The sequence below is a fragment of the Echinops telfairi genome, unplaced genomic scaffold (genome assembly GCF_000313985.2).
Source record: "Echinops telfairi isolate 266 unplaced genomic scaffold, ASM31398v2 ScPeMD7_4;HRSCAF=17, whole genome shotgun sequence".
In the NCBI taxonomy this organism is placed as follows: Eukaryota; Metazoa; Chordata; class Mammalia; order Afrosoricida; family Tenrecidae; genus Echinops; species Echinops telfairi.
Genome location: NW_022103900.1, coordinates 5,272,670 through 5,282,838, shown reverse-complemented (window position 1 = coordinate 5,282,838; position 10,169 = coordinate 5,272,670). Strand labels below are relative to the sequence as shown.

The window sequence follows — 10,169 nt, the reverse complement described above, 5'->3', positions numbered from 1 at the left end:
GGTTAACAGCCCAATGTTAGTGACCACGATGCCACCAGGGTTCCTTGGGGACCAAAGGTACTTGGGGATAAATTCTACTGACTATTGGGGCAATCCATAAAGTGTTATCTAGAGGCTTGGTGTCCTTATCTCACTACAAAACTGGCTGCGGAGATCACACATTTTCATTGTAAAAGGTAGTAAATGGTCTGAAAATTTGAATATATGTGCCTTGGGTATTTGTGGTAATCACTGGACACTAATTCTGCATCATGTTCTGATTACTAGCTGCATTCTGAATCAGATAAGTTTAGAGACCTTGAATGCAGTTTGAAATAGTCTCATGAATGAAAATATTTGGGGGGGGTAAAAAAGGGGAAAAAGGTATGTGCTCTTTTCTTCACCTCTTCCTCAGATAGTTAATACTCTGAACTTCAAAAGCAATGATTTGATAAGACTCCTGATCATTTGTAATGCTTCCAGAAACTTTTAACAAATGATTTCTCATCATACAAAAGCCCAGTGAATTATCTCTTCTGTTTATTTTTAACCCAAATAAATATGAAGTAGACTGATGTTTACTTCCATCAGATAGCTCTTATAATATATTTTTGGCCTTCACATTTGGCAAGATAGGTGAAATAGATAGACCCATTTCATCGGAGATTAAAAATCAGAAAGTCTCTGTCACAGAACTAGTGCTCGACATTCAAGACCAGCAAGAGTCACATCAAGTTTCTTCCCAGTAAGAGAACTTCAACACTTCCTTCCACGTAACCTCCCACAGCCTCTGCACTCATTTCCCCAAACTGCTCAGTATTTATTTCAAAGCAGGAGCGTGATTAAAAAGAGGAAACAGCCCCAGTATAAAAAGCCGCGGCTGTATTTCTATGGACGATGACCATATAAGTACGTGTTTATGGTGAGTACGTCAACGACCACTACCACGCCTCCTTGTGGTGCTCTGTTCCAGGTCTCTGGGGTCTGATCAACAATGCGGGTGTCACTGGAGTGCTGGCTCCCACCGACTGGCTGACTGTGGAGGACTACAGAGAACCCATCGAAGTGAACCTGTTTGGACTCATCAATGTGACGCTGCATATGCTTCCCTTGGTCAAAAAAGCTCAAGGGAGGATTGTCAATGTCTCCAGTATTGGGGGTCGACTTGCATTCAGTGGAGGAGGTTATAGTCCGTCTAAGTACGCCGTGGAAGGGTTCAATGACAGTTTAAGGTAAAGCAAACGCGCTGTCTCTTCCCTCCACCAGCTCTGTTCTGCTCTTGACCCAAGCAATGAATCTTTTATTAGACTTAAAGTTTTCTTTGGTTTTCGTTGTTATGCCTTTTATTTATTAGCTGAGGCTTTCTAACTTCCGATTCACTTGGAGATTGCTTGCCCCTAAGTTGGAGAGCAGTTTGATGACAAGTGCTTCAGGACTGGGATGGTTAGAGCATAGGGGTCAGTCACCTTGACACTGGCATTTGTTGGCAATGCAAGTCCAGATTTCTCCTGGGTCTTTGTGTGCCATGTAATTTTGGATTAAACAGTGAGATTTGGGATGTTCTACTATGATTTATTTCGGTCTTGTTTAAATTGAGGATGTTGATATTACTGTGTTGGAAGACAATCAAACAGGTTGTCCTCAAGGCACAAGGCTTCTATCCTATGTGATCCCAAGGTTTGTTCATTTTTCAAAGTCTGACTGTGCTATTCAGATCTGCCCCACGTGTGCACTACACAGTCACCGGTCGGGGGTCTGAAGGATGATCTATCTCGTGGTTTTGCTCTCTAAGTCAGGTCCAGGCATTTACATATGGCGTTCGTAAATAACCTTATGGGTTCAGTCCATGTTCCTGACTTTCCCCCTACTACTTTCTGGTTCCTTGAGACTTCTCTCTAGCTCCAGAGCTAAGCCTTGGCTTACCCTGCTATGGCAATGCCTTGCACAACTGAATTCATTATGGAGCCAGGTGGTGGAAAAAGGAGAGAAACAAAAAATACGGTTTCTTCTTACCTTCTTGGAACCAGAACAGTCCTAATGTTTTCACATGTACAATCCTTCAGAATGCTGAGTCCCCACAGGCCCCGATCTATGACGAGTGTGCTGTTCCTGCCACTGCGACACCATTATCTGGGGCCTATGGACTAAAGAGAAGAAAGAAAAGAAAAATGGGGGTTCCCCATTATCTCTGAATTTTAGGGCTCCCCTTGCCTGATTCTCAGAAGGTCCTGAGGTGGGACAAACAGTTTGCACTGAACAGTTAACATAAAGGTTCGTGGTGTGAATTCATCTGTGGTTCTCTAGAGAATGCAGATCTATAGATCTATATATAGAAGATGATGATGATAGCTGGAAGATAGATGATAGATAGATAGATAGATAGATAGATGATAGATAGATAGATAGATAGATAGATAGATAGATAGATAGATAGATAGATAGATGATCACACAGTTGTAGAAGTGGTTAAGTCCAGTGTGGTTCAAGTCCACGGGTCAGAATTCAGGCATCCTCAAACTACAGCCTGCGGGACATATGCGGCCCACCGAGGACATTTATCTGGCCTGCCAGGTGTTTTTGCCTCATTTGGTTTTTTATTGCAAAATAAGATATGTGTAGTATGCATAGGAATTTGTTCATAGTTATTTTTTAAACTATAGTCCAGCCCTCCAACGGGTCTGAGGGACAGTGAACTGGCCCCCTGTTTAAAAAGTTTGAGGACCCCTGAGTCAGATGTTTATCTGGAGGAAGACCACAGGCTGGTGAAGGCAGAGGCAGATGAATCCAACCAGGTTCAACAGGCAACACGGCAAGACACTGATTGCTCCCAGAGCCAGTAGGAAATATCATGGGCCCTTGGTTCAAGTTCAAAGAACCAGAGGCTGATGCAACAAATGCAGGATCCATGCCAGCAAGAAGAGAGTAATCCCTCCCACAGAGTCCACTTAAATAGGAGTATGCCACACCCCCAAAGAAAATGTAACTTTCAATTGCATCAGGGAGCGACCTTATGAAGGAGGCTGAAGTCCTCCTGAAATTTTCTTACAACTGCTTTGCTGCTCACAGAGATCCCATCACGGAGGTGCTAGTGCCGTGTGAGATCCCATCATGGCGGAGGCCTCGACTCCCAAACCACTGAGAATCCTGGCTCAGTCAAGTTGACAGTAACAATCACACTACCCACCAGCACTGCTAACGGTTACAGCCAAAAAACGATGGAGCGTAGTTTTAGTCGGTAACATATGGAACCACCATGAATCAGAATCAACTCAACAGCAACGGAGCTGGGCTTTTCTGTTTGCTTGTCTGTGCCTCCAGCAGAGGCTACAGGAGCTCTGTGGGGGTTCGCTGTCCAGGAGAGGTAATGTTTGTGGAACTCTCTCCGCTTCTGAGCTTCGGGTGGACTTGCGTTTAGACCAGGGGCTATCGGACTGGTGGAAGAAAAGGAAGCTCACTGTTGGCTCAGTGATGCTTCAAATTCTGATCTTCTTCCCTACCTCACCTACTATTCATTGCTTTTCAGCATTCTTGTGGCTCAAAGCCCAATCAACACATACCCGCTCCATGATCAGGGCTCCTTCACCATTCTAAAGAAGCTGTTTTATGCATCCTGACTGTGCTTTGTAGCTGTATCCAGAGACAAAAGGACTAAATTCATCTTACCTGGAACCAGAAGCCAGAACCTATCACTATCCGTTCAAAGCCCCCAACCCTCCAAATGCAACTAGTGGTATCATTGAACCCTCTGCCACTAAACTTGAGTAAATGGAGCAGTTTACTTTAGAGATTATTGTAGACGTTCAGGGAAATCCCAAAGGATAGTTTAGTATCTGAGGGCTAACGAAAGCAGGGGCATTTCTACCCTGCAGAACAGAAGGTGCGAGAAGACAGGGACATTTCCAGAATCAAGAGACACACAGTCTGTCACCTTCAGTTGTGGGTTGAAATTAACTCATGTTGAACCTACAGGAGCAATCACTGGCCGAACCTCTCTTTCTTCCTTCCTTCTAATCTGCTGTCTGTACTTCCGATTGATGTACCCAACAGAAGACAGAATGTCGTTATAATACAGGTCAGCCGCAGGCATGTAGAGTAGGCAGAGGGATGGAGAAAAGGTCTGGAAGAACAGGTAAATGATGTCCAGCTGAGTGGGGCTGTGGTAAGGAAGAGAAGATGAACTGAGATAGAAATTGTTCCCTTGTGCTCATCTATTGATTTATTTAACTAGTGTTTGTCTCAGAAGCATCTTAGGGCTTAAGTGCTAAGCCATGGTTTTCGGTTTCATTCACTAACAAAGAATTAGATTCCACCAAGGTAAAGAAAGGCAGGATGACTCCACTCTGCTGTTTGATCCCTTACAGGTTTGTGCTCCCGGGAAAGCCCAGTGCTGACGTGATAGAGCAGTGCTTCCCAACCATTCGTGCGCATTTGACTTGGGAACCTTATGAAAATGGAGACTTTGATTCAGTCGGTCTGGGGTGGAGTCTAAGATTGTCCAGTTTGAACAACCCCCCAGGTGATAGCAATGGTCCAAGAGTCACACTTTAAGTAGCAAGACCATGGTTCCCCACTGGTTCTACTCTATAAGCAGCAGTATTAGAATATGTTCGTGGCTGAGAGATTTACTACCTTTGCTTCTATGGAGATTGCAACTGAAGGATTTTTAGGATTCTGTTTGTAGTGAAGCTATACTGTACCTAAAGGTAATGAATACAACAACCACAATAAAGACGCACTGCCATTGTGTCGGTTCAGACTCCTAGCAATCCTATAGGACAGAGCAGGACTGTCTTGTGGGTTTCTGAGGCTGTAAATCTTTATGGGCGTAAAAGCCCCATCTTTCTTCTACAGAGTGGCTGGTGGGTTTGAACTGCTGACCTTGTGGTTAGAGGCAGAGTAAAGAGTTGTTATTTCTTTGTAAGCCATGGAACAGGTATTCATGCATGCAGGTGAAGGTCCTGTGGCAGCCCCAGAATTTCTACATATAGATGGTAGGATGGGGGGGATGGGCTGAAGGAGCAACAGTTTGGTTGGGAGAAGGCTGGAACCTTTAAAGTTGTGTTCGCCTTACAAGCACACTGGTGCTACGTCCCTGGTAAACTTCGTTTTGTTTGGCTTAGAACATTTGTCTCTAGATTCTACATTATTTTCAGAGCATCTGTGAGACATATCTTCTCAAATGTCCCCTTAACCTTATTCCTTTCAGAATCCTAATTAGACCAGCCTACGAGTGAGTACATTTAGGATTAACCCTTTTTTCTTAGTTTCTTACAAGCAACACACCTTTCAGGGTCTTCCAAGTGAGGTTCATATGTTTTTGTTTTGTTTTTTGGTGTTGTTTTTTTTTTAAGTAAAACAGATTCCAAATTACATATAGGTTATGTTGCTAAAAAGAAGAATCTAAGATAAATGAAATCATAGTGTAAATCCACTAGGAGGAAAAATTAAAGCCTCTGATGGTGAAAAGTTTTGTGAAAATGAATATTTACTTCCTTACCTGTGCCTGGGGAAATACAAACTAAATTCGGGAGATGATTATTCATTTACTGGTTTGCTGTAAAAGGGTATGGACGAGCCGCGTTATTCTTCTAAAACCTAAATGCCCAGGAAGCAAGAAGGGTTTTTGCAGCAACATGCAGAAAGAACGTGCTGAGTGGCATCAGAGCTGGTTAGTCACGTAAGGGTTGTCACCCTGGGTCCTGCCGCACATCCTCATGTGTGCTGCAGCCTCCTGGCATTCCTAGAATGGAGGACAACTTGTCCTTCCAGGATGGTCATTAGTTCATTTAGCCAGAAAGTACTTTGAGGACTAAGAAGAGAGCCAATAAAAACCAACTCTTGGCCCATGATGAGGACACTGACTCATAGCGACCCTACTCCGGTCCTTAATCCCGACGCTCTTTGATTTAGTGAGGGAGTGTGGTGCAGAGAAGAACGTTGGCTGAAGGGGTGGGAGGGGTCCAATCCAAGTCCCTTTCATGTTCCGCTACCAACCCGCCCTCGCCTCACCGCCTTGACCTTCAATTTCTTTATTTTCAAAATGCGAGCGTAGAATAAGATGTTCCTTCCACGGCACCCAATTCTGTGATCCCATAAAAAGACGGGTAAGAAAATAGTCTCCCCAATGGCAAACGTTCTCCCAATAAACCTGGACTAACCATCTCCCGTGGGCTCTCTTCGCAGACGAGACATGAGAGCATTCGGTGTGCATGTCGCCTGCATCGAACCAGGGTTGTTCAGAACGGGCCTGTCAGATCCAATGAAGGCCAACGAGAAAAAGTGCACCATTTGGAACCATCTGTCTCCAGACATCAAGCAGCAGTATGGAGAAGGTTATATTGAAAAAAGTGAGTTTTGGGGTGGACCAGGGGCCCCTCTTGGGTTCAAAGTCCTAGAGAGCATGGAAGAGCCTCCATTGTAGCTGGTGCAACAAGGTGCTCAGAGTAAAACACTAATAGAGACCTTAGTTCATTGCCATCTACTGCTTCTCTGAGTGTCCGTAAAGATTTAGTGAGCCCTTACTAATTACTACGTTCTACTCTAAGCACCTTATGAATGATATGATTCACTCTTTAGAAGAACTGTTGGAAAAGTGAGCAGAGGTCAAGTGTCCTACCCAAGGTTATGCAACTCCTCCTGGTCATGCCAGAGCCTGAATCCAGGCAGGCTCGCCCCATGGCCTTCACCTTTACACGGTCTCCTCTTTGCTAAGCACCAACCGGTGCTCATCACTGTTCAGCTTTAGGGAGCTGCCAAAGGAGAGATGCCTCACACTCTGACCCTAACTAGATTACAACCAAGCAAACCAAGAGATTAGGTGTGAGGTGGAGAGATAATAAAAATTAGCTCGTGATGACTGACACACAGCGAACATTTACTGTGGTACTAAGTACTTTACCTGGACCTTCCCATTTAAGACCCTCAGGGACTCCCTAGGAAGAGATGCTATTACTGCTCCAGTTTACAGAAACAGAGGCCCAGAAGAGCAACTGGGCTGGACCTGAACAGCTATGGCGAGCTACATCTGGACCCAGGCAGCCTGACGTTAGCGTTTATTGATATCCTGGGGCCCAGAACAGCAGTGAAGGAACCCTGAGGGGCAACAGTGAAACACTTGGCTAGTAACCGAAAGGCTGCTAGTTCGAACCCACCCTGTGGTTCTCCAGGAGAAAGACCGCTCAAACTGCTTGTGAATCTTGACCCTGTCCCACAGCCTCTCGATGAGCCGAAATCCACTCCTTGGGATGCCACAGCAGCAACCGCACTACTGTGGGAACGCGACATGACAGACCCTAAACTTGCTGTCACCAACCCCCATTTCTGCCTCAAATTCCCTGGCCTTGTTAAAGTCCACTAGCTCTCTCTCAGGCGCTTTGCTTTATCTAACTTGGGTTACTCAGTCTGGCTAGCGTGAGGGTTAGTACATTTCCATGGTTGGTCATTTACGGAAAGGTCTGGGAGGACATTCTCAAGGTGGAGCTCAAAGAAAAGTCTGCTGCACCATTGTTCCTCTCACACCTTCATGCCCAGTAATTTAGGTTTGGGTTTTTAAAAAATGGAGAGTTTTTTTTAAATTGTTGACTAGCCCCCCTGCCTCTACCAGAACACAGAGAGAGAGAGAGAGACAGAGAGAGAGAGAGCGACCAAGTGTATCAGCTAGAATGTCTGATTCGTCAAATGCCCCCTCATCACAGTGATATACCAAAAACCAAAATACCTCACTGCTATCCAGTCCAGTCTGACTCCTGGAGACCCTATAGATAGGAGCTGCCCCCTTGTGGGTTTCTGAGACTCTATCTCTTTACGAGAGGTGAATGCCACATCTCTGTCCATGGAGCACCTGGTGATTTTGAACTGCTGACCTTGTGGTTAACAGCCCCTTATGTCCCCATAGCCACCATTAAATGCTTTGTTTCTTACTCACTCACTGCTTTAGAAGGTTCCAAGCAGATTCTGTCTACGACTGATTAAGACTTCAGAAATAAAATCCTTCATTTAAAAGACCTTTCTTTTTGACTGGTGACTTACTTTTAAAACACCTATGAATTTGTCACCAGCTTTCTTCTCCAAATATTTGCTGCCGTGGTCCCAGTTCATGGGGTCTGTCTGGGGGCCCCAAAAAGCATGGAGCCCAGTTTTGTGCTGGCTGCTCTTAACAGGGTTTTCCAAGTCTGCCCATTGGCCAGACTCACAATCCCAATACAGACTCCAGATATAGGGCCACCTTTCATTTTCTAGGATGGAGGTTTAAAATAGTCCCTGAGGCATATGGAAAGGGAAAACGCCCTCACTGTCATGGAGTCTGGCTCACAGCGACCCAAGATAGGGTTTCTGAGACTGTAAATCTTTACAAGAGCAATGAATCGGGCTCTTTGGACTTGGCTACTGGGACCTGAAGTTAAGACGGAGGCTCTCAGATCAAGCATTTTCTCTGGAGAAGAGACAACTCAGGCGGGGTTAAGAGTATGTGAGGAACACTCCAGGCCACTACCAGCTCCGTGACAACCTGCTGTTTTTAAAGACACTTATGTGCCTGAGAACTGGAATGGTTGAGCATCCCAAGCCAGGGTAGTTGGAGTGATTCTGTCATTATTCTTTGAATTATAGGGGCTTTAGGAGTGCATGCAGACCCACACCCACCCACAAGTGAACACGCACCTTCCCTATAAACACCAACGAAACCAAAAATCCTCAGCCCACTGCCATCGCATGGATGCCCACTCAGGACAGCTTAGAACTGCCCAGTGAGTTTTCAAGACTGTAACTATTTACAGGAGTAGAAAGCCCATCTCTCTCGCTGAGTGGCTGGTGGTTTCAAACTGCCGACCACTCGGGTCACAGCCCAATTCATCAGCACTATGCCACCAGGGCTCCTTCCTATAAACACAACACACCCATAAAACCAAATTAGGAATCAAATCTACAACTCCCTAACTTCAAGAGCCTCGTGACCATTATGAACGTTCTCTTTCTCTCACTGCTTTGAATCGATGCTTCTCACAGCTTGTGCATCAGCCTCCCCTGGAAACATTCAAGATGCACAATTTGGGACCCCCGCCCCCGACTTACTGAATCAGAAGCTCTGGCACGCAGGCTAAACAATCGGTTTTAAAAGCACTGTTCTCCTTCTAGAAGTGTCTACTGTATGTTTTAAGTTCCAGGGCCACCAAAGCAGAGAAGGCCCGCTACATCTTTTCCGGAGGACAATGGGCTTCAGTGATGGCGGCAAATTCAATTCCCTCAGGCGCATGCTCTCCTTCCCACTCGATCCTCACCTCTCCTTTCCCCTTCTCCCAGCGAGTAACTGTGTGTGTCTGCTTCTAGGTCTGGAAAAACTGAAGCGCTCGGCCTCCTTCGTGAATCTGGATCTCTCCCTGGTGGTAGAGTGCATGGACCACGCTTTAACCAGTCTCTTCCCTAAGACCCGTTACACGCCTGGCAAAGATGCCCAAACGTTCTGGATACCTCTGTCTCACATGCCAGCCGTTTTGCAAGACTTTTTATTGTTGAGACAGAAAGTGCAGCTGGCTAATCCCAAAATGGTGTGACTCAGCTGATCACGAGTGCCGGCCTCAGGCTGTGAGATGGACTGACTCCAAGGACTCCTTTATCGCCTCCTTGCTCACCTCCTCCAGCTGGAGCTCTTTTAGAGGACCATGATTAATAATGAGAGGAATCGTTATTAATCACCACGAGGGGGTGATTTCCTGGAGTCTTCCTCAAACTTTCTTTGAAAAGAAAGACCAGTGATAACGTGCCACATGGGTAATATCTACCCGATACTTGGGCTTTGCATGCTTGGTATGATGGAAAGGACATACCCCAAGTCTATGGTGCCCTACATAGATCCCCAAACTTATTTGGCCTACTGCCTCTTTTCAGAAAAAAAAAAAATTTACTCAAACTCCCCTCCCCCCCTTCGTAATTAAAAATATGTACTATAGCTCATGATCCAGGGTAAAGTGTAGGTATCTGCTTTTGTAGCCCCCCCTGGATTGTTGCAGCCCCTCAAGGGGGTGGTATCACCCCTTTGGGAAACACTGATAACCACTCCTTAAAGGTTAAATAGCCCCTTATCAAAACAGTCCGAGACTAAGCGGTGTGCTAGAATTTAAATTCTGAGCACTAGGTTTACAAAGGGCACCCTGGTGGAATAGTGGGGGACACGCTGGCTGTTAAACAGAAGAAAC

The 10,169-nt window shown here is 45.5% G+C and overlaps 1 protein-coding gene across 1 annotated transcript in view; it reads left to right on the top strand.

Moving 5' to 3' along the window:
* The window catches only part of DHRS9 (dehydrogenase/reductase 9), an 11,495-nt gene extending 1,968 nt beyond the window's left edge, over positions 1-9,527 (top strand). Inside the window, exons 2-4 of the mRNA XM_013004951.2 lie at positions 953-1,211; positions 6,163-6,326; positions 9,304-9,527. Coding sequence (XP_012860405.2) covers positions 953-1,211; positions 6,163-6,326; positions 9,304-9,527 — 647 coding nt within the window. The remainder of the gene's footprint in view (positions 1-952; positions 1,212-6,162; positions 6,327-9,303) is intronic.
* Positions 9,528-10,169: the final 642 nt, after the last annotated feature.